The 24,420-nt window shown below is 39.9% G+C and overlaps 1 protein-coding gene and 1 pseudogene across 3 annotated transcripts in view; one reads left to right on the forward strand and one right to left on the reverse strand.

Annotated features, from left to right (window-relative positions):
- The window catches only part of SORCS1 (sortilin-related VPS10 domain containing receptor 1), a 749,465-nt gene that overhangs the window by 152,815 nt on the left and 572,230 nt on the right, over positions 1-24,420 (reverse strand). For all 3 annotated transcript variants that reach the window (XM_006831326.1, XM_006831324.1, XM_006831325.1), the window contains exons 7-9: positions 17,236-17,354; positions 15,122-15,211; positions 7,806-7,985 (exon numbers count right to left, since the gene is read on the reverse strand). In XM_006831326.1, coding sequence (XP_006831389.1) covers positions 7,806-7,985; positions 15,122-15,211; positions 17,236-17,354 — 389 coding nt within the window. The remainder of the gene's footprint in view (positions 1-7,805; positions 7,986-15,121; positions 15,212-17,235; positions 17,355-24,420) is intronic.
- On the forward strand, positions 22,071-22,471 carry LOC102814480 (annotated as a pseudogene).

The raw sequence follows: 24,420 nt of genomic DNA on the forward strand, positions 1-24,420 counted from the left end.
CTGTCTTGAGTCTGGTGCTCTCTTAAGAATTGTCTCTGGTGGTGGTGGCTGTGTACTGTAGAGTCGGTTCTGATTCATGGTGTATTTGAACTGCTAACCCTGGCAGCCATTATACCAGCAGGGCTCCTTAAGAACTATATACATAGAGCCACAGGGTTGAAAGTGTGAACTCTGAAATTAGGCATTGTTGTTGTTAAGTACCATGGAGTACTCGATTCTGACTCATAGTGACCCTGAACCGAGTTTCCGAGGCTGTAAATCTTTACGGGAGCAGAAAGTCTCATCTTTCTCCTGCAGAGCAGCTGGTAGTTTCGAACTGCTGACCTTAAGGTTCACAGTCCGATTCGTAACCACTACGCTACCAAAGCTCCTTAGGCATACTGCCTACTTAAAGTCCCCCTAAGTAGTTGACCTCATCCAAACTTCAGTTTCCTCATCTGTAAACTGAAGATGATGCTGTCCTTACCACTTAAGAGTGTGTGGCGAGGTTAGTGAGCTCAAAGCCTCCATTTCATACAAAGCCTCACATTTAACAATCTCTCAAAAAATTGCGATCATTAATGTTGTTAGAGCTCTTAATACAGAACTCTTACTATTTATTTTATAAAAAGCAAAGCAGGAGCATCTAATGCAAAGTGACTTTCTATTAAATTTCTTCTAAACTGTACTTATTTTATCATTGTTGAGAATGCACACAATAAAACATACACCAATGTAACATGTTATGCATGTACAATTTAATGACATGAATTACATTCTTTGAGTTGCGCAACTATTTTCACTCTATCATGGTCACCATGAGTCAGAAGCAACTCAACGTTATGTAACAACAACCATGCATGCACATATGGGTGTAGATACGCAGAGAGATTGTTCTTTATATGCGGGATCACATTGACAGCAGCTACTCAGAAGTGTAGGTCGGAACACCAGGGCTCAGGGAGCTGAAGTTAATGAGGGAGGAACAACTGAGAAAAGGTGCACACTTGAAGCCAGTGGTCAGTGTCACTAAACTGTCCATGTAGAACCCATTGCAATTGTGTTTGTGTTGGTGTGTGTATTCTCGACAATGAGTAAATAAATAAAATGTTGTTGTTGCTGTTAAGTGTCACTGAGTTGGTTCCAACCCATAGTGACCCTGTATAGGGTTTCCAAGGAGACGCTGGTGAGCTTGAACCGCCAATCTTGCAGTTCAAAAGGCTTTGCAGTCTGGTGTATTAACCCACAGCACCACACCAATAAAATATAGAAGACATTTAACAGCAAAGTCACTCTGCCCAAGATGATTTGCTTTTTATAAAATAAATAGTAGGAATTCGGTACTAGAAACTATAACAACAGTCATGAAGACAGTTTATTGAGTGTCTATAAAGCATGAGGCTCTGTATGAAGCGTGAACTTGCCACAACACTCTTCATGGTAAGGACAACATCCTCCTCATTTGAAATGAGAAAACTGAGGTGTGGATGAGGTCAACCATTTGTCTAAGGTCCTTCCACTAAAAATTCCTTAGGGGGCCTTTAAGTCAGTATGCCTAACTCTAGTATGCCAACCCTGTGGCTACACTGCTTCTTCCTCATCCTAGGGTCTCTGGAGAGAAGTATCACACTTACAGGATATTTTTAATTCATTTCTTCCATATATGTTTAAATATTCATTCAATAAATATTCATTGGGCGCCTACTATGTATCATGCAATCTTCCAAGCACTAAGGGTATAGTACTTAGAGTGTCTAAAAAACAATATAAATAACAATATTCATTCATTCAACTGAGTTATTCTTCACTGGGAATTTGGATAGCTTTGGTAATTTAAGGGAGGAATCTTAGATACTTTCTGTGTTTTGTGATGTTTACGCTCTAGACAAGTGTCTCTAGATCCAGTCTTTTTTATAGTGTATGTGGAGGCTAGGTTGAAAAGACCCTTGGCCAGGAGTTTTTGCTTATTTCTGCCTCTGTTGCTGATTGAAAAATGATTTCTCCTTCTCTTTCTATCTCTGACTTAAATTACAAACCCTAAATGCCAAGATCTGAAAAGAATAAAAAAAGATGAGACAACAACCATGGCAAGAAAAAGCACATTTTCATAGCCAGGATTTCCTTGCGGCTTTAGGGACACAGCCTTTTCTCTTGCAACGATGGGACCCCAGCCAGGAGCAGCATCCAGGATACCCACGTAATCAAGGAACCCATTTGATAAAATGTGTCTAAGTGTTCTTTGTTCCCTATTGCCCTGATCAGGAGGACTCCCCTCCCAGGGAGACTGTAGCCTAAAATAATTGGGTGATACTTTCTATGTCCTGTAATAAATGTGTCCTTCATGAATGAGTAAGACCTTTGGTAGCATAGTGGTTACGAGTTAAACTGTTAAGCTCATGGTTAGTTCCATGGGAGAAAGATGAGACTTTCTTCTCCCATAAAGATTAACAGCCTCAGAAACTGTATTTATATGGAGCTCTGGTAGTGTAGTGGTTACAAATTGGGCTGCGAACCTTAAGGTCAGCAGTTCGAAACTACCAACTGTTCCATGGGAGAAAGATAAGGCGTTCTGTTCCTGTAAAGATTTACAGCCTTGGAAACCCTGTACATGGTTGCTATGAGTCGGAACCGACTCCACGGTACACCACCACTATATATATATATATATATACACACATACATACATGTCGGAATTGACTCCACGGCACATCACCACCACCGCCACTCCATTGATACATTTGAGTTATGGTGCTGGAGAAGAATATTAAGAGTACCATGGATTGCTAGAACCAATCTGTGTTGGAAGAAGAGCAGCCAGAATGCTTCTTAGAAGCAACGATGGCGAAATTTCGTGACATATTATTAGGAGGGAACAGTTCCTGGAGAAGGACATGATACTAGGTAACATGGAGAGTTAACACCAAAAGAGGAAGCGGCCCAGTGAGATGGATGGACACAGTGGCAGCAGTAGTGGACTCAAGTTTAACAAGGATTGTGAGGAAGGCACAAGACCGGACAGCATTTTGTTTAGTTGTTCATAAGGTTGTTATGAGTCGAAATCTGTGACTCTGAATAATCAGCACTGAACTGTGAACCACAAAATCAGCAAGTCAAACCCACCAGCTGTTCCTTGGAAGTCCTGTTTAGGATCAATATGAGTCAGAACCAACTCGACGGCACTTAACAACCACCCCCTACTCCAGGCTGTTAGGAGCAATCTTATCGCCCAAAGACATCCAGTTGTAAGCTACATTGTCACTTCTGTTTAGCTTTCTCTTTTAAAGAGAGGGTGGTACGCAGAAAAAATCATGTGTGGAGGGAAGCGTGCACTGGTCACTGGCTCTGATTTTCATGATCTCCTTCACACCTCACTCCTTTAAGCACATGTATTGTGCATCTTGAGTTTGCCAGCCAGGTGGCTTCATTCCCATCATAACCCTTTCCATTCCGATGGAGTACCTGGCATTGTCTATTATGCCAAAGTGCTCTTCATCATTATTAATTAGTATTCTCTGCCTAGAGGAGAAGGATACTGTCCAATGTTACCATAGCTCCTCTCATCATCCATCCTACACACTCAGACACACTTGTCACATTGCTTTTGCTCTGGCCACCACCAGGCTGGCAGGAGTCCTCTCTTACCCATTCCTCATAATGGCACTAGAATATTAGTGCTATTTGGAAATGACAAGCCTTGTTGTTCTTAGGTGTCTCAGAGTCAGTTCTGACTCACAGCAACCTTATGCACAACAGAATGAAACACTGCCCGGACCTGTGCCAACCTCACAATTGTTGCTACATCTGAACTCAATGCTATTGCCACTGTCTCAAGCCACCTCACGGTGGGGGGGTGGGGTGGGGGTCTTCCACATTGTCACGAACCCTCCACTTTACTAAGCATGATGTTAGTTGTAGGATCTTAAAGTTAGATAGGATAAGGGAAGTAAAGGACTTCCCTTACTCAAACACACCCACTAGACAATATTGGAAGCAACACATATATACTGCTTGACGTCATGTCTAACTGTGGGCTCAGGACAAGATTCAGAAAGTGGTGGGAAAGTCCAGAGCAATCAATAGCTGCATCCTCCTCCAGTGGATTTATCACACACCATTTTCTTCTTCCATTCTAGTTTCTTCCACTGTTAGGACAAGTCTAACAATATTTCTCCTCCATATCTAAGTCCTTCAATTTTGGCACCATTACTTAGCTATAGTCAAACACAAGTGCCAATATAGTTGTTTGAGGGAGACAGTAGACTCTGTAGTTAAGAGCTTGTACACTAAGGGTCCAGATTCTAACTCAGCCACTTCCCAGCTTTGTAACCTTGGAAACCTGGCTACACACTTTCTGCCGTCATTTACTTAGATTTGGAATGGGACTAATTATAGTTCCTCTGCTACACTATTCATATAAGGATTGAATGAGCAAAATTGTCATACAGTACTTAACCATAATGTCAACTATTATTATTAGGAACTTTTAACAACAAAAATACTTTTCTAGTCTTTCTTCTGTAGAAAACTTGACTCTCTTCTCTTGACTTTTTAAATTGGGCTTTGTGTTCAGTGAACCACTTACTCTGAGTGAACAACAACAACAACAACAACAAACTACGTAAGGCATCCCCAGGACTTTACCCTTAACACTTCCCTATCCTCTTACATATACAAATTGGTTCCAACATTAAGAGAACACATTTCCAATGTGAATCTGTGTGTGCGTGCATGTGTGCCAACAAAATCATCGATGTGAATGAGAACTGCCCTTCCTTCTGCATTTCCCACACAAACTCATCAATGATTCAGTTCCTTGTTACACAGGTCCATCCATACACACACCAATATGTACAGCTCTCCTCTGCTCAGACAGTTTAAAGCACACACAAAGAAGAACAGCAGAAATTTGGCACACCAACAGAGAATGCCAGCCTCCTCAATCACCCCCAAATCTGAGCAGCTATTCAGCCCACATACTGTATTGCAGTCACCCCTAACTCAGATGCGCCTCATCTCTGCTCCTTATTAATTCATTTACGGATTTTCTTACTTTTCATTTGTGTCTGAGCACTCATCATTCATTGCAATTCTACTGGGAAATACATGCTGGATGGCTCTCAGCTCCCTGCCAGCCAGAACAATCAGATTTAAGGGAACATTTGTACCAGGTTCTGTGTCAGCCAATATTCTTTCTGTCTAGGTAATCAGCAGATATGGCATTACCGGTCTGGTCATATCAATTTCAATTCAAGTTGCAGTAAACTGTCAGGCTAATAAAACAAAGACTCCTCTTCTGAGGCCTCAGGATGCAGAGCACCTTTACATAATGCAGTCACACCACCGCCCAAAATGATGAGAATATGAGCCAGCAGTTTCCGCACAGATAGTCAACAGCAAAAGAGACACAAAGGAGAAGCACAAGGATTTAAAAAAAAAAAAAATGGTTTGGCGTGTCCAGAGGTCACCCTGTTTCCTCTTCTAATTCCATACCTGTCACCTGTTTTAGTTTAGGAAACAATTCATGAAAACAATTTCAAACAACAGGACAATGCAAAGCTGTGCCTGTTCAAATCTGTCATCTTTTCCATCATCAAGGGACCAATTAAAATGGTCCTTGTCTGACAGAGACCAAAATCTAGCCAGACCAAGTATTTCATATTGATTTGAAAAGAGGAAAGAAGACAATCAGTGGAGTGTGTGTGTGTGTGTGTGTGTGTGTGTGTGTGTGTGTGTGTTTAAAATATACCTGAAGATAAGAAAATATTTGGGGAGAACAAGAGCAGAAGCCAACCCCCCCAGGAATGAAAGCTGGGTGATTAAAGCTGGAATTGTTGCTTAGACTTCACACCAAACAGACACTGAGAGCAAGATCTTTCCATTGTAAACCCTGGATCAAGGCACAGAAATCCATGGCATTTCAACAACACAGACGTAAAGCCTAAATGTTTATAAGACATTTACAAATGTGAGAGGAAATGTAGAAATTTACATTTGTTTATAAGAGGACAACTAATTGGTGTTAAAGAATGTCTTATGGCCAGTGAATTGCAACATGGGAAAAGTCAGAAATCCAAAATAGTGAAACTGTATTGGACATCCAACAATGTGGGTGAGTCTTAAGACCATAAGGATAGAAAACTGTATGGATTGAAACACAGTGAAACATAATATTAATAATGATGCCATATAAAATTTGTTGAGTGTTGCTATATTTCAGTCCCTGGACTAAACACTTGACAAGGATTAGCTCAATTAATTCTCAAAAAAATCCTACCAAGTAGCCTACATGTTTATCCCTATTTTTAAAGTAAGGAAGCTGAGGCTCTGCAGTTAGTGGATTTGCTTCATGAATACGTACATCTATGTGGCAGAGCTAGAATATAAGCCAAGAGGGCTGACTCTAAAATCTATACTCTAACTCACTATTTTTTATCCAACAAAAAGTTTAAACTAAATCACCAGCATATGTAAATATTTCCAGAATACATGTTTAGTTTGAGACTGAGACATCTTATAGATGCTATATTTATCTGAAACATGGGCAGGAGAGGAAGTGAAAAAAAAAAATTTGTGTAAATGTGGAGAAGTTTGCAGTGCAGTTTTCTAAGTATATACACACAACTCTCTTCTATGATAGTTTGCTATGAATCCCATTATAAATATTTGGGGCCCAAACTGGGCATGGACTCTTGGTGTGGTTTTGTAGGATCAACACTGGACTGTGAACCAAACACAAGTTTGAGTTCAAACCCACCATCTGCTCCTTGAGAACCCTATGCAGGGTAGCTAGGAGTTGGAACCTACTCGATGGCACTTAATAACAACAACAAATTGGGCAAACTTATTGGCATATTACTATACGTACAGAGACATTTAGGAACTAGAAAAAAACTCTCACGAACTCCAAAAGGAGAAAAAAGGTAGACAGACAGCATTAGAAAAATTTACAGTGACAGGTTAAAAATTCTTACGTGAAATTGATTTCCTTCTGTGATATACATAACTTCTTTGCTTCTCATTATACAATCTTTTGACTCCTTGAACATCTCCTCAACCAAGTCATCGTGTCATTGTGCATCTTTGAATCAGTTTTAGATTTTTTTTTCATATAATTTATATCAGTATATAATTGCCCATCTCCATATTCTAAATATGGTTTATAATGGCTCATTATAATCCATAATCCATTCTTCCTAGCTCAGGATAAGGCTGACAAATGGCTAAAATCCAACCAAATTAGCAGCTTGCTTTCTACATAATTGTCCCAGAAACAGCAATTAAACATTTGTGTTTGTGATAAAATTGTCTAATCCAACATACGTGACTTTATTTTGAATTGTGGTCTAATAAGCTCTGGTATTTTCCTGATTTGGGAAAGAAAGACATATTAACCTTATCTCACTCACTGGCAGTGAGCCAGAGAAAGTTATCAGGTTGAAAAAGTCTTCAAAGCCAATGGGCATGTCTTCTAAAGCAATGCAGGGATGTCCCCTCCATTCTCCTTGTTCAACAGGCTGCTGATATTTCAAGACAATTGTTAAATGTCTCACTCAGCTCACTCTTGTTCAAAACCTTTAATTGTTTGACTAACTCCCCAGATACTCTCTATATCCTCCATGGCTTCACAGCCAAAAAATAAAAATAATCCCTCCAGAGACACTTTGCAGATTACAAATTACCTGGTAAAGATGTTCAGTAAATTCTTCTGTCTCTTAAGTGAAATGAGGCTACATGAGGAATCATTAGAAAATCAGTCATGGAGAGGCCTTCAGAAGCCAGTCTAGGTGTTACTGTAGCTCAGGAGCATAAATCCCTCAGTGACATACCTCATAAAGGTCAATCATTACATTGCCTTCAGGGCCTCTGCTGCTCTGGACATTTTCCAAAGCCAGGGTGAAGTAGACGCCACGGGTGTCTGAGATGTAGAGGTTGTACGTGTCATTCTGGTTCCATTCTTGGACAGCGGCAAACACTTGATTCTCATCTGTACTGATGACATGCATGTCCTGAAGACACAGAAATGGAGAAGGAAGAAGAATTTTGTAAGTTTCCCAGCAGGTACTCCTAGAATATGGAATCCAAGGAGATCTACGCAGATTAGGCACTGTAACAGAAGACAGAGATCTTCCTTCTACATACGTGCCAAATAGGAATTGCTAACTTGTTAATCATACATTGACTTTGTCACTTATGAGGTCAGGCAGCATGGTAATGAGGAAATGGGACAGAGGGACTCTTGGTAGCTCCGTTATAATTTAATTACCTCATTAGACAATTTAAAGAATACTTTCTCAAATATGTATGACTTTGGAGATTTCATCCTCTGACATACTGCCAAGCACAAACTTGGTACTTGATCAGAAGGCAAACAGGAATAACAGCTGGAAGAGGAGAAAGAGAAAACAGACAAGCCTTGAATTTCTCAGTGTGGTCCATAGGCCAGCAGTATGGCCATCACCAGAAAGCTTGTTAGACATGCAGAACCTCAGGCCCCACCTACTGACTCAAAATCTGAATTTTAATAAGCTCCCTTCATGATTAACATGCACACTAAATTCAAGAAACACTGCTCTGGCCCCTGAAGGAAAATATTCACCTGAGAATCCCAATGTACCAAGCTCTACATTAATGAGGGTGCAAGGACTTCTTATCCCAACCTGTACTCTAAAAGGCTTGGCACAAAAACCTCAAGGGAAAAAGGGAAGAAAATGGTCTTCATAATTGATGGTGTTTTCAGACCATGGTTGTCCTGGAGTTAGAAACAAGGTAAAGGTAATATGAGGCAGTAAACAGCTGTCCCTCAAGGAGCGGTGGGAACCCTCTCCTTCAGTATTCTAGAAAGCAGAGATGCGATGAAGAGGCTAACACAGGCCAATGCTGTTTTCTCCTTCAGCAGACACCTGTTCACATTCTCTTGGCAGCTTTTACTCTAGCCCATAGCAGTAGACATGGTGTAACTTCTACAAAACAAATATCAAATATAGCAAAACAAAAATCCAAAAAAACCAGAATTGTACATAAGCACATAGGTCAAAGAATATGTTAATTTCCTTGGCTTTGGTAGAGCTCAGTACTCAAATTTCCCAAAATGGACCCTATTCTATTCTTGCAAAGCTCCAGGATATCTGTCAGTCTTCCTTAATTACCATGTTTAGTGCTGGAAATTTTTACCTAACTTTTAAGTAAAATATGCTCAATCAGTCACTCAGCAACTCAGTCCAACTACGCTCTAGACATAAAGGAACAAAACAAGACTCCTTTAGCCTTGTGAGCTAATATGAACCCTGCAAACAGAACTATTTATCTAAAGAGCTTCATACTCCTATACCCTCCGTGGCATACTCTAGAACTTGATAATGTTTTACAGAAAGAATCCAGTGACGTCTTTCTTGCTGTAACGTGCCATCAAGTCAGTTTCAACCCATAGTGACCTTGTATACTAGAGAATGAAACACTGGCCAGTCCTGAGTCTTCCCTAGTGACAGGAAACCAAACAATGAGTCTAGTCCATGAATTCAATGGGGTCAATAATGCAAACAAAGGTTTTCTATACAAGTTGGCTACTATTTATGTCAGCTCAATGTCTCTTTACTTTTCTTCTGGTAAGTAGAGTTTGGTATTCTTTGAAAAACAACATCATAAGTACTTTTAGATCAATTTCCTTCCTCTTCTCAATTTTCTTCCACCCAAAGCAATAGATGTGGCCTTGGACCTCAGGTTTAGCATTCAGAATATTCAGTATTAATATTGACATCCAGATGACGACGACTGAATCAGAGATGGCCATGCTATCACATGAAATTCTAGAACTTTTGTTGAATTATTAAAGAAAAAACAAACACCAAATCTCTTATCACTGAGTTTGAAACTATACTTTGTATAAGTAAAAAAGTCTAGATCTGCTAGAGACATACCTTGGAGCTAGAGAATGAAGTCAATTCTAAATAAAGAAGGGGACCAAAAAAAAATGGAAAGAGGTAGACAAAATCCTCCAACATTCTTTGAGTCCTTGGATGTAGACATGCTGGAAGGCAACCCTGCTTCCAGCCTTTTCAGTTAGAGAGAACGTCTGCTAAAATAGTTAATAAATGGACTTTGGAATGATGCCTCAGTTCAAATCCTGACTCTGTAACTTAGTTATGTGAACTTAATACTGTGCTTCAGAATTTCTACCTGTAAAAGGGATAAAACAATATGCATACCATGATTGTGAGGATTACATCAGTTAATATGTGGTGTCAAGTTGCATAGAATACATGATGAGCTAAGTGCCTAAAGCACTTAGAAACCCTTGGAACCCCTATACAGGGCTGCTATTGGCCAGAACTGACTTGACAGTACTTAATGAGAACAAGAAAACCAGTTTGGAGTCGTGGTATGGTGCTGTGGGTTAAAGCCCTGGACTTCAAAGTCAGTTTGAACCACAAAGTTAGTGGTTCAAGTTCACTAGCCTCTGCTTGGAAACCCTATACAGTTCCGGCCCATAGTGGTCCTGTATTGGGTTTCCAAGGAGCAACTGGCTTTAGGCACTTAGCTCATCAGGATCATGTACTCTATGCATGCTAGCTATTTGCAGTTAAGTGAGACCCTTAGTCCCATTAAAGCACATTGATTTGACCTTTCTGCATATTTTATCTGTTCATGTCCTCACTACTATGCCCAGGAACAAAGGGTAGTGTATTGCACTGTTTTGCTTCTTTTTAATGGAGAAGATTTGCTGTGGACATTAGACCAAAAGCCATTGAATGATTAAGGGACACAACCTTCAAGACCCACCATTTCCTATAGAACACAGACCAACTGTGGCATGTAGTTTTGCCAAACAACTGGTCGTAATTCAAACTTGCTTCTTGTCTGCAGGATTCAGCATACTTTCTGAGTTTAAGTTAAAATATTTCAGCACTAACCACACTCCCCCCTCCCCATAGCCAATTATCACCTCTGTGTTTTTGAAGTGCATTTGGGTGGGCACTGTTAGAACCTCTGAGTTCTCCTCAATAGACATTTCACTAAATGTCTACCATCCTGTTTCACACATCTTTATTTTGTAGATACAGAACTGAATTCAGAGATATATTGAGTGTCTTGCTCTAAATCACTTAGAGAACTATTCACGCAACTATTGTTACGTTGTGGTTAAGTGCCATTGAGGCGGTTCTAACTCATAGTGACCCTGTATAGGGTTTCAGATGAGTGGCTGGTGTGTTTGAACTGCCAACCTTGAAGATCAAACCGACCTTGAGGTTGATTGTTTATCCTATAGTGCCACACCAGATTACAATGGTCTATTCTAGGTAAAGGTGAAGATTAGGTCTCCCTTTCTCTACATATAATTATATTGACAGGACAGTCTTTAAAATGATGTTGGTTTGAAATCATGTCATAAATGAAAGGCTTGGCATATTAAAATACCATCTTTATTTCTTGCTTGCAACTTTTCTCTTCCTTTATCTGGAAAATTTGTTCTTTCTCTCAAAGGAAGCACTTTGTATTAAATATTTTCATGGAGTCAACAAGATTTTAGACTAAGAAGGCACTTGTTTGTGGGTTTTCTATTGAAGTGTTTCCAAAATCTGTTCTTAGCATTAACTTTGTTGAATTTTAATAACTACCAGGATAATTATTTGGTAAAATGTTCCAATCCATGCTGAATTAAACAGTGTCCTTACTCTCGGGACCCCCTGATAGCAGATACTGACCAGTCAACAGAGTCACTCTCTAGACAAGAACTATAACATGTTATCTCTTTCTTTTGTAAAACTTATTTGATCTCAGTTTTCATGAAACATCTCTAGTGATATTTTATGAGAAACACATTTGAGGAAATCACGTTGTGAATCTTAGCTCCTCATTTTAAAAAAGGGAAAAGAGAAATTGATAAACAAGCCCAAGGTTTCAAAGCAAGTCCGTAACAGATCCAGGTGTGGACTGCTGATCTCCTGCTCCATATCAGTGGCCTTCGTACCACCCGCATCTCAGCCCACATCGATCTTCTACCGCAGAGACAAGTAGATCCATACTAATAATAATATTACCTTGCTTTTATAGAGTATCTGTCCTCCAAACTGCTCAAAGCACTTTCATATGTATTGCCTCATTTATCTCACTTGAGTAGCTCTGAATGAGCTCCAAGTAAGTTAAACGAAGGACTGTCACCGTGCCTCCCCATCTGGAAGGCCACATACACTAACGGCAATGACAAATTTAAAACCTCCCTGTTACTACTCATTCTGCTCATTCTTTAATGTTATGATTAAATTTCTCTTTTTTTTTTTTTGAAAAGCATGATCTCTCAAGAGTTGATATAGCGGCCATGGATGATTAAATGAAATCTGACCATGGAAGTGCTGTTTGTCTGGTCTCCTTTAGTTGGCATGACGCTTTGTTCATTTCCAGTCTCAGCAACCCTGGCTTTGATAGACGGCCATGAAATAGATGCATCTTTGCTGCAGATCACTCGAGCCAACCTGAGGCTGCTTTTGAAGGTGCAATGGGATTATAATGAAGCAGCAGCTCACTGTCTTCAATAATACACACCTGCTTGAACCATAGACCACGTTCACTGGTTGTGGGTTGTTAAATACCATCAAGTCGATTCCGACTCACAGCAACCCTGTACAGGGTAGGGTTTCTGAAAGCAGCTGCTGGGTTTAAACTATCAATGTTGTGGTTCGCAGTCTTGTGCTTATCCTACAGCACCACACCAGGAATCCCTTAGCTATGCTGGCTCCTTTTGAGAAACAAGCTAAATTAATCACCGTATTCTATCCTCAGACCTCAAATGAAGCTGGGTAATGGAACAGAAGGAGTGGACAGGAAGCTGATTTTGGTTCAAAGTAAAACTTTTCCTTCTAGACTGACAAGTTGCCACTGGGGGCAACTATCAGCTCTGATCCATTGGATGGCTGTGATCAAGTAATGAAAGTATCTGCGTCCTAACACTACAGTTAGGGTTCACACATTTCCTTTGATTTGTAACTATCATTTCTGGGGCTCCTTAAACTAATGGGGCTTTTTCTCCTGATATCCCTGACAATGTAGCTATTCTTTTTTTTTGGGGGGGGGGTTATGTTTTAATAATGTAAGTGTACAAGTTGTTAACTTAATTTCACAAAAGTGTTAAAGGACACTAGCTCGGGAGTGATGAAGGCTTCATTTTCAGTCCCAATTTTTCTGCAAACAGCATGTCATTTTGGCTAAGATTGATTCCATTCAAACAGCACATCCCCAAGAGGGAACATGAGATGGGTGACTCTCATCTGCTCTATCCTGATTTGGTCTCAATTCCCACATGTCTTTTGAACAAGATCTTAGTACATTAAATGTAAGACTTGTTTTTAAAGTTACACATCTTGCAAGTCAAGTATTTCATTGTTGGTCAATCAAAGGAATAACAATTTATTCTGCAAAACAAGAAACAACAGCTCTGTAGGACATACTGAGGCTTTGTTCTTCTCCCTCATGGGCATTCTTAAGAGAGGATCTAAAGTAACTTTGACACTGTTTTCCTGTTACATACTGACATCATCCACTGTTTATCTGAGACGCAACTTAAATTTTCTAAGTTCTTCTCTTATGGGAGCAAATCCCAAGAGCAAGAAACACATGTTGTTGTTATTATAGTATGACACTGAATCAGCTCTGACTCAGCTCTGACTCATAGTGACCCTGTATAAAATTTCCAAGAAGTGATTGGTGGGTTGAATAGGCAACTGTGTGGTTAGCAGTCCAGTGCTTATTCTACAGCACTGCACTAGGATGCCATGAAAGAAGCACATAAATGTATAAAAACACAGACATACAGCTCTGGAGAATTCCCTCTATCATTAAACCCTTATCAATCAGAAATAACAATAGCTGCTAACATGGATACGATTCTATGGAGTTAATAATGCCTGTTATTTCCTCAAATGAGTTGAGGTTTAAAACCACCTATGCTGAAGTCCTGGTGTGGCAATGGGGTTAATACACTCGACTGCAAAGTTGGCTTGAACTACAAAGTCGGCAGTGCAAGCTCATCAGCTGCTCCTTGTAAACCCTATACAGGGTCACAAATGACTCAATGGCATTAACAACAACAATTCTGGGGCTAGGAGTTGAGTGATAATCCAAGAGTACAATTCTACCTGGAGAAACCCAAGTGATCTATCCTGTGTTGGACTTGTCACATGGTGACCAGTGCAGCCAGCTAGTGTTGGTCCAAGAAAACATATTGCAAAGTCATTGACAAAAAAATACCAGAACAAGAAACAGGAGCAAGAAACTCAATCAAGAAGTTCTTCATTTTCTTTGTGTTCAACTTAAAGGGCTTAAAGCAGAGCTATCATCTGATTTAAATCTGTACAATCCTCTTCTTGCAGGTATACACACTTCTGCTCTCAAACCAAGACTCAATAGTGAATATGCTCCGGCCACTTAAAATGCGTAACAATGACAACAGAACCACAAATGTACAATTTGAGCTCCCAAGTCAGTTTGACCTCCACTAGGTGGCGCTCCATGTTAACCCAGTTCTTCAGTGTTCTAGAAAGATGAGTCAGCAGTAGGTCTCTAACCTTCCTCCACCAATAGTTTCAAAGGGGTATGTCTTTGAGGAAACCTATGAAATTAAATTAGCTGGACCTCAAAACTCTGCAAAAGAAAAAAAGGGCTTAAAAATACCATTAAGAGAAAAAGCAAAGGTCAGATGCCATCATGCTGTATCACCTTCCAACAAAACAACTGATAGCAATAAAACAGGATGCACTGATTAAAAACACAAAACCTGCACTGGCAAAAATCCAGACATACTGTGTGAAAACTTCCTTGATAAAAATCAAAAGCAACTCAATTACCACTTTATTCTAAAGTTCCTATAGTAAGAATTCCAGAGAGAAAGAAAGGAGATTAAAACAGAGAGAGAAGGATGAAGAGAAAAAGAAAAAAAAAAAAAAGAAGAAGAAGAAGAAGACAAGGGCAAAGTACACAACATGAGACTGATCAAAACAGAAAGTAGGGCAGAGTGAACTTGACAAAGAATGATGGGAGATAAAAAAGAAACGAATGACAATCAGAGACAGAAAGGGTCCTCTGGAAATGGAGCCGAGGCAGGAACTGTGAATCTGAAGATTTGCTGAAATGGAGACTGTAATTCAGGCCATACCTTGGGCAAAGCATACTTGGGCAGCTTCATTTGGGCAAAGGCATTCCTTCGGTAGGACACGTAGTAATGTGGCCGTCCTCCTGATGTCAGCTGGACCACAAACAAAAAGAAAAGCCACTTATAATGGGTACAGCTGGAGATGGAACGACCACCAGAATGGAAGTGGATAACTGCCAACACACAGTGGGAATGACTATTGTGCATAACCATAAGAAATTGGCATTTAGTTTAAAAACAATTCTACGGTATATGCGAACAGGTCAGAGGCCCACACTGAATCAGAACCCAGTGACTAAAATCCAATCCTTCAGTTGGCCACATAGCTCAGAAGCCAGGAAACATTTTCAGTTATTTATATTTTCAAAGGATACACATCTCTGGGCATATTAGCTTCATATCCATCAAAATCCCAGTTACCCAACTCTGAGTCTACATCCATACAAACAGGTACCCCTTGCTATATCAGGAGGACATGGATCAGGCTGCACAGTGGCAGTTAGAGCTTCACATGTGTGAGCATGAATGCCAGCTGGATGTTGTCATGGTGATGGCTGTGGGCATGTCCCACTGACAGGAGAGCTGTGCATCTTACACACAAAGCCATGATGCCAAGCTTGTGGTCCACAGTCAGTCTAGAACTCCAGTCCCAGAAGAAAATTGTGAGCAACTACCCCAATTTTGTCCATAACATACAGCCCAGTGAATACCAGTGGGTGGAATGAGGGTGAAAAGGGGTCTAACCATTTCAATATTACTCAGTAATTTGATTCTGAGGTTATCAGCATCATCTTTTCCTTGGAGGAAAATAAAACAGTGTGTGTGTGTATACGTGTGCCCATGCATGTGTGTGTATATATATATACACACATACATGTGTGTAAGCATAACCCTTCATACATATGTGTACATGTGTGTATCTCTATGTTTGCATGTATGTGTATGTATTTTGTTTGTGTATAATGTGTGGAGTCCTGGTGTTGCACTGTAGAATAAGCACTGGACCACAACTTATGTTTGAAGTCACAAAGTCAGTGGTTCAAATCCACCAGCCACCCTGCAGAAATCCTATACAGGGTCATTATGAGTCGGAACCAACTCCACGACACTTAACAACAACATAATGTTTTGAATCATGGAAAAATACATAGGCTGTGTTGAGCATTTTGAAAATTTGCGTTCTCAAAGAATTGTTATTGTTGTTAGTTCTGACTCATAGGGACCCTGGCTGGTGGGTTTGAACCACCAACCTTGCAGTTCAAACGGACCCACCCTGTGGTCCAATACATATAGCACTCCACCAGGACTCCACTTCTCAAAGCATATAGTTACGGTTTCTTGTTGAAGTAAATGCACAGTCTCAATGGTAGTGAAGTTACACAGATCATCTATTTAGCAATTGTACTTTTGCCATTTAAAATGGAAAGCAATAACTGAATTTTTTTTTTAGTGTCCAAACAAGTCTAAAAATTCTACTTAAATGCTGACTTGCTTCCTCTCTCCCCTAACCACTGCATGAGACCTAAACTTCTCAAACTGCTTCCCACTCTCTCAGGAGGTGAAAAGCCTGGCTGAATACATCTCCTTTAAATTCTCTTTATCCTCACCACAGTCAGTGCATGACAATGACAGCTGATTACTCTCCAGGTCTCTGCTCCCTCTCACCACCTCCAGCCTCCACACAGCTTCCCCTTCCCGCCTTAGAGTAGGGGAGGGGGCCTGATTGGCTGACTGTCCTCCTGCTAGGAAGAGATTGACAGAAGTGTTCAGTGCAGCTTCTTCAGAATGCACATGAAGGCAATGAATGGAGCTGTGAGTCATTCAGGTGACAACCCTGGTACTCCCCACAATGCCTCTGTGAGCCCCTGGTGATAAGGTCCTCCAGACATTGCCCAAAGGAAGTCGAAATTCATATTCCATTGGTACAGAAGCTTATGTTCTTTGTGTTGAAAAGATAATAGTTAATGCCCAACCCCAACCACCCACCCGCTTTCCTCCTTCTTCCACTTTATTCATTTCTTTTTCCACAGCTGTCAATGGGCAGAAGGGGCTGAAATTGGGACAGACACAGGGAAAGAGATGTCTGAAGACAATCAACATAAGAGGGTCTTTCACACCTGAACAAACACGTAATCATCCTGGACAATCAAAGAGTCCGGGTCAATGTAGCCAGGGAAAGGTTTATTTCTGTTGGCCTCTGTGCAGTTTTGCATTCGGCAACTTAGGTACTGGGAATCTGCAAAGAAAACAAAATAGGGGTCAGGGGTGACGCACACAGAACATTCGAGGCACAGTGGCCATTTTCTACTTTCTTTGCTATTTCAGAGTCCTTACCTGAACGTCACATTCTCTATGAAATACACTGTTATCATAAATTATTGTTGACATCATCATTATTACTTTGCTTATTTGTACCATTATCACCACTACCCTTTCCACTTGCCTCCTCCGACTCTTCTTCCTACCCTAGAAAACTAGATATTTGTTAAGTTTTTCTTCCTAAACAAAAATGAACTATTTTTAAAACTGGCAATAATATCTGTGATTTCATAGCTATTTTTTTTTTTCTCTCTCCCTCTCATTAACAGGTCACCTCCAGACATCGATCTTCTGCTGTGGAAGGAAACACAGAAATGTAACCACAATCATCTCTTGCTAGCAATGCTGCTGTTCTAAATAATAAGATTCTGCTGTGATCAAGGTTTTCTTCTTCCACTAATAAGATGTGAAACAGAATAGAGAGCAGACCCCGAATCAGATACTGTCCGTTCGTTGCAGAGATGAAGAACTGAAGTGTGTTTCAGACAGTACTGCAGATGACAAGCATGGTGTCAGAAATGGCAAGTCTTACATGGATTTGATGTTTATTCCAGGAACGATCTCATAGCAGGAAGGCTGTCCCTGTGTCTCAACTAGTCTGGCGTCTCCATGTAGTCACGTGATGACTCTCCTCTACGTGAAACTCTTTTTGCCTCATTGCATTTAGAATAGACTCAAACTCTCCTCCCCCTAACACTTCACCCCTTACCTCATCTCACTCCCATGCTAATCTCTCCTTCTTTCCCTATGCTTCTTCTAATCTGGCCTATTTTATGTTCAAGAAATTAGCCAACCTTTATACAACTTTAGAGACTTTTCGGTTGCTTAACACACTCCCTCCCAGACTTTTTCTAAAGAAAGTAGCAGATTGCAGCTGTCACTTAATAGGATCTACCTTGATAGGATTACTCTATGTGGCAGATTAGTTATTTATTCCTGTCTTGGAATCTGTCACAGTCTAAGATTACTTCATTTATTGTTGAATTCTACCCCTTCTTGCGATCTTTAGAAAGCAATCTCAATGATGGATGACAAAGATCTCTTTGTTTTGTTCACTGTGGTAATAACTCCAGGTCCTAAAGCAGGACTTGTCATATAACCACCTAGTTGTTGTTGTTGTTAAGTGCTGTCAAGTTCATTCTGACTCAAATTGACCCTGTATAGGGTTTCTGAAACAAAAGAACCAACAGATCTGTGTTGGAAGAAGTGCAGCCAGAGTGCTCCTTGGAGGCCAGGATGGCCAAACTTCCTTTCTCATACTTCAGACATATTGTCAGGAGGGATCAGTTGCTGGAGAAGGATATCATGTTTGGTAAGGTGGAGGATCAGAGAAAAAGAGGAAGACTCCTCAGCGAGATGGATTGGCAAAGTGGCAGCATCAATGGACTCAAGCATGGCAACAATAGTGAGGTTGGCCCAGGACCGGGTGGTGTTTCATTCTGTTGTGCATCGGGTCGTTATGAGTTGGTACTGACTCAATGGCACCTAATAACAATAACAAGGGTTTCTGAGGAGCAGCTTGTGAGTTTGAAATGCCAACCTTGTGGTTCAAACCAACCTTGCAAGCCAGTCCAGCACATTATCCAGCAGAGGCACATCAGGACTCCAACCACATAATTTGTTGTTGTTGTTATGTGCCGTGGAGTCGGAACCGACTCATAGCGACCCTGTACAGGGTTTCCGAGGGTGTAAATCTTTACGGGAGTAGAAAGCCTCCTCTTTCTCCCGCGGAGCAGCTGGTAGTTTCGAACTGCTGACCTTGCGGTTCACAGCCCGAGTCGTAACCACTACACTACCAGAGCTCCTTCCAACCACATAATAGACAAATACTATATATTAGAACATGCCTTATTACTCTCTTTGAATAAGCAAGAAACTTTTTGTTTTGTTGCTTAACGAACTGGTGGATTCAGGTTTTCACATATAAACATATGCAGAAATCCACTTTCTTAAATTTAAGAAACCATATGATTATTTACATAAAAGGAGGTAAGTAACAATATGTCCAGAAAGACACACGAATTCCCTAAAGACTTCCCTTACAGCTCGACTTTTCAATACCACCTTTATTGAAGGACTTAGGTATACTTGTATTCTACAAGGATAGTCACTAGGGGGAGCCATACACATTTGCTCTACCTGAACAATGAAAAAAGACTGAATCTGATGTAGCTGCTGAGGAGTGCTCTCTCAGAAGACTGGAGGAAGAAAGTTTTACCCATAATATCACTTCATCCATGCACTCTCTGTGGGGATGTGTATAGATTTCAATTACTTAACCTATCTGTTGTTAGGTGCCATCAAGTTAACCCCAACTCAAAGTGAGTCTATGCCCAACAAACAAAACACTGCCTGGTTCTACACCATCCTCAGAACTACTATGTTGGAGCCCATTATTGCAGCCATTGTGTCAGTAAATCTCGTCCAGGATCTTCCTCTTTCTCACTGACCTCATGACGAAACCAACTCCCAGAGGGCTCAAGCCCTCTACTCACCCTCCTCTATCACCTTTCTTCTACTAGGGCACTTCTCAAGATCTTTCTCCTTAAAGAAAGTTCTAGAATATGTCTAGATACCAAAGACATAAGCAGAAATCCATATTTCCCAAATTAAAAACTCAGGAGGCAAAACATTTTTTTCATTTACATAAAAGGGGGGTGAGCAAAACTATGTCTTGATGGGTGTAGGAGTGGCTTTTCCTTATATCCAATTCCTAAAAAAAACACAGTCTTTGTCTTCTGATTTCACAGCCTAGCAGGCACATTTACAGCTTTCCACTGACTATTTGGTTTTTAGAAAGGAAGCTGGGGGTCCTAAAACATCATGAGATTTGCAACTATGAGGCCTGGGTTTGAATTTAAGGAAATCACTTCATCATCCTATGTCATGTTTCCTGCATTTCTCAGATGGGGATGCCAGTTCTTAAGCCATCCTACCCTGTAACGATATAGTTGCCGCTCTGAAACAAAACAAAGTGTATAGATGGAAGGTGTTTTTTATCACTAATGATAGTCTTGTTTTCTTTATTGCTGTCTTTAACATGTTGGGTCACAGAATAGGTCTTTTAAAAGGCTGGATGAACTGGAGGACTCCAATTCTATTTCTGTAACAGCTGTTTACAGAAATAGAATTCTTCCTCGTTTCTTTGCTAGAAGAGTGAACTCAGATTTATTTGTTCATCCTTCCTCCATGTGCTTCGGAAGTTCTCATATTCAGGTATTAATCTGGGTGAATATAAGCTCACTCAAGGTCTTCCTTCTCCTCTTACCATTTTTTATTGCTTGGATTAGGAGAAAACATATAAACCAAGCTCTGGAATATGAGAAGTGAGGCAAAGGCTTTTACAGGGCTTAAAGGACATACAACAGAATGTTCTTTTCTGAGTCTTAACACTACTGTGTCTCAATGTAGTGCATGGAGTTGCTCTAGCCTCCTGTTGCATGAAGAATCCCATGTTATAGTTAAACTGATTAAGAATTTTGTTCCTTGATATCATTGAGATACTGATTGAATTGATCATAGAGATGTCCTACCTCTGTGTGTCTTGTTCTCTGAGATAATGAACCAAACCAAGTATCAAGCCAAATTAAGTCAAAGGTGCTTGACTTGGTAGGTGTCTTTGAGCTTCAAATTATAAATAAAAATTCTAGTTAAAATTTCTAAGATTGAACCTAATAAAGACTTCCTGATGGATACACACCACATATATCCTACTGAAGCCTTTTATTAATAATAACATCTAGTACTTTCTTTTCTGAGACCCGAACTTCCTCTTAAAGTGTTCCCGAGAAGGCATAAGATGAAAACATGTACAGGCACACTTAGAATATTTATAATTCATCTATATCCTACCCTGTAGGATATTCACAGACATTATGAATCTGAGGAATGTTGGATGGAAATAGAAAAGGAAAAGCAAAACTAACATTTATTGGGAGTCCTGGTGTGGCACTGGGGGTTATACACTGGACTGCAAGGTCAGTTTGAACCACAAAGTTACTCCTTGGAAACACAGGGTCCCTATGAGTCAGAACCAACTCAAAGGCACTTAACAACAACAATAACAACATGTGTCAGGCAATCTAAAGTATACTTACATAAATTTGAATTCATTTAATCTCTGCAACACTATACATTATAATATGCTAATATATGTTAAAATATAATAACTATCTGATTTTGCTGATGATCAGAATAAAGTACAAAGAGATAAGTGATCTGTAGAAATGGCTATATGCAGTTTTAAATTCACCTGGCCTGACTCAAAGCCTCTTTAATTTCCAATACATGATGTTGCATGAAAAACCCATAGGATGTTTGGGAACAATTTTTATTTATTATCTTTTGGTGTCATCAATAAATACAATTGAATAAATAAACAGAAGATCTACAAATTAATATTTTTTGTGTGTGGAGAAATGTGGCAATATGAACCAATGTTCTTATAAATGATAACTTTGACCTCAGATTTATTTTTGAGAATTCTACATAAAGGAATAACTTAGGATCTATGCAAGCAGACACCATTTAGATATCCATCAAAGCATTGTTTATAATAGAAATATTACACAAAAACTAATGACCAGCTTCTTCTGCGCTGCCTGTGCAGGAGGTGGCCATTTCTACTGGCATCATGGCTGCCCTCAGACCCCTGGTGAAGCCCAAGATCATCAAAAAGAGGACCAAGAAGTTCATTCAGCACCAATCAGATCGTTATGTCAAAAGTACGCGTAATTGGCGCAAACTCAGAGGCATTGACAACAAGGTGCGGAGAAGACTTAAGGACCAGATCTTGCCCAACATTGGTTATGGGAGCAACAAGAAGACAAAACTTATGTTACCTAGTGGCTCCCACAAGTTCCTGGTCCACAGCGTCAAAGAGCTGGAGGTGCTGCTGATGTGCAACAAATCTGACTGTGCAGAGACTGCTCACAACATCTCCAAGAACTGCAAAGCTTTCATGTAAAGAGCAGCCCAGCTGGCCCTCAGAGTCACCAATCCAATGCCAGGCTGTGCACCGAAGAAAATGAATAGACAGTCTGTTTTTGAGCTTTATTTGTGCTAAATAAAACCATAAAAGCACGAAAACAAATGACCAACAATAGAGGAATACTGGATAAATTATGGAATAACCAAAGTTAGCTTAATGCTTCTGAAGGCTATCTAAGAACTTACAGGAATACTTACTACATTTTGTGATTTAAAAGTCAGTGGTGATGGTGGTTGTGTGGTGGTGGGAGATGCTAGCTGCCATTGAGTTGGCCTATGACTCATAAAGACCCCATGTTCAATGGAATGAAGCATTGCCTGGTTTCATGCCATTCTCATGAGTGGTTGCAGACTGGACTGTTGTTATAACATACGCTTTTCATGGGCTGATTTCACCAACCAATAATATTATGTCAGTGTTAGTGAAAGAAAAGACAAAAATGGATGTCAGAATAGACTGAAACTTGCTCTTGAGTGCAGAGAAGCTAAAATGAATGGAACAATGAGGAAGTAAAGGAGCAAAATTGATATTTTCAAATAGCATCTTCAGAGGACAAAGACAAGTATTATAATGAAATGTGCAAAGATCTGGAGTTAAAATACCAGAAGGGAAGAACATGGTCATCATTTCTCAAGCTGAAGGAATTGAAGAAAAAAGTCGAATTTTGACTTTCAATATTGAAAGATTCTATGGGTAAAACTTTGAATGACTCAGAGAGCATCAAAAGAAGATAGAAGGAATCCATACAGTCACTGTACCAAAAAGCAATGGTCAATATTCAACCATTTCAAGAGGTAGCATATGATCAAGAACCAATGGTACTGAAGTAAGAAGTCCAAGTTGTACTGAAGACATTGGAAAAACACTAGCCTTCAGGAATTGAAAGAAAATATATTGAAATATTTGAACAAACTGATGAAGTACTGAGGCACTTACTCATCTACGGCAAGAAATTTGGGAGACACCTACCTGGCCAACCGATTGGAACAGATCCATATTTGTGTTCATTTCAAAGAGCGGTGACCCAATGGGTCAATGAACAATATGATTAATAACATATGCAAGCAAAATTTTTATGATAACTAAAAAACAGTGTAACAGTACACAGGCAGGGAACTGCCAGAAATTCAAGCCTGATTCAGAAGAGGAGATGAGACTAAGGATATCACTGTTGATGTCAGATGGATCTTGGATGAAAGCAGAAAATTCTAGAAAGGCCTTACTGTACTTTATTGACTATGCAAAGGTATTCAACTTTGTGGATCATAACAAACTATGGATTACACTGCAAAGAATGGGTATTCCAGAACACTTAATGGTGTTCATGAGGAACCTGTACATCTCCAAGAGGCAGTCTTTCAAACAGAAGAAGGGGACATTGAATGACTTAATATCAGGAAACGCATACACCAGAGTTGTATCTTTACACCATACTTATTCAGTCTGTATGCTGAACAAATAGTTTGAAAAACCAGATTATGTGAACATGGTATCAAGTTTGGAGGAAGACTCATTAACAACCTGTGATATGAAGATGATACAACCATACAACCATGCTTTCTAAAAGGAAAGAGAACTTGAAATACTTACTGATACAAGATCAAAGACTACATACTTCACTATGGATTACACTTCAATATAAAGAAAACAACACTTCTCACAACTGGACTAATATATAACCTCATGATAAATGGAAAACACACTGAAATAGTCAATGACTTCCTTTTGCTTGGATCCACAATCAACACTCATGGAAGCAGTAGTCAAGAGAGCAAATGATGTTTTAGGCACATTTGTTGCAAAAGATCTCTTTAAGAATTCAAGGGCAAAAATATTAGCTTGAGGGCTAAAGAGCACCTAGCCAGAGTCATGGTATTTTCAATGATTTCTTTAAGAATTCAAGGGCAAAAATATTAGCTTGAGGGCTAAAGAGCACCTAGCCAGAGTCATGGTATTTTCAATGATTTCATGTCCATGTGAAAGCTGGACAATG

Source organism: Chrysochloris asiatica, unplaced genomic scaffold, assembly GCF_000296735.1.
Source record: "Chrysochloris asiatica unplaced genomic scaffold, ChrAsi1.0 scaffold00003, whole genome shotgun sequence".
In the NCBI taxonomy this organism is placed as follows: domain Eukaryota; kingdom Metazoa; phylum Chordata; class Mammalia; order Afrosoricida; family Chrysochloridae; genus Chrysochloris; species Chrysochloris asiatica.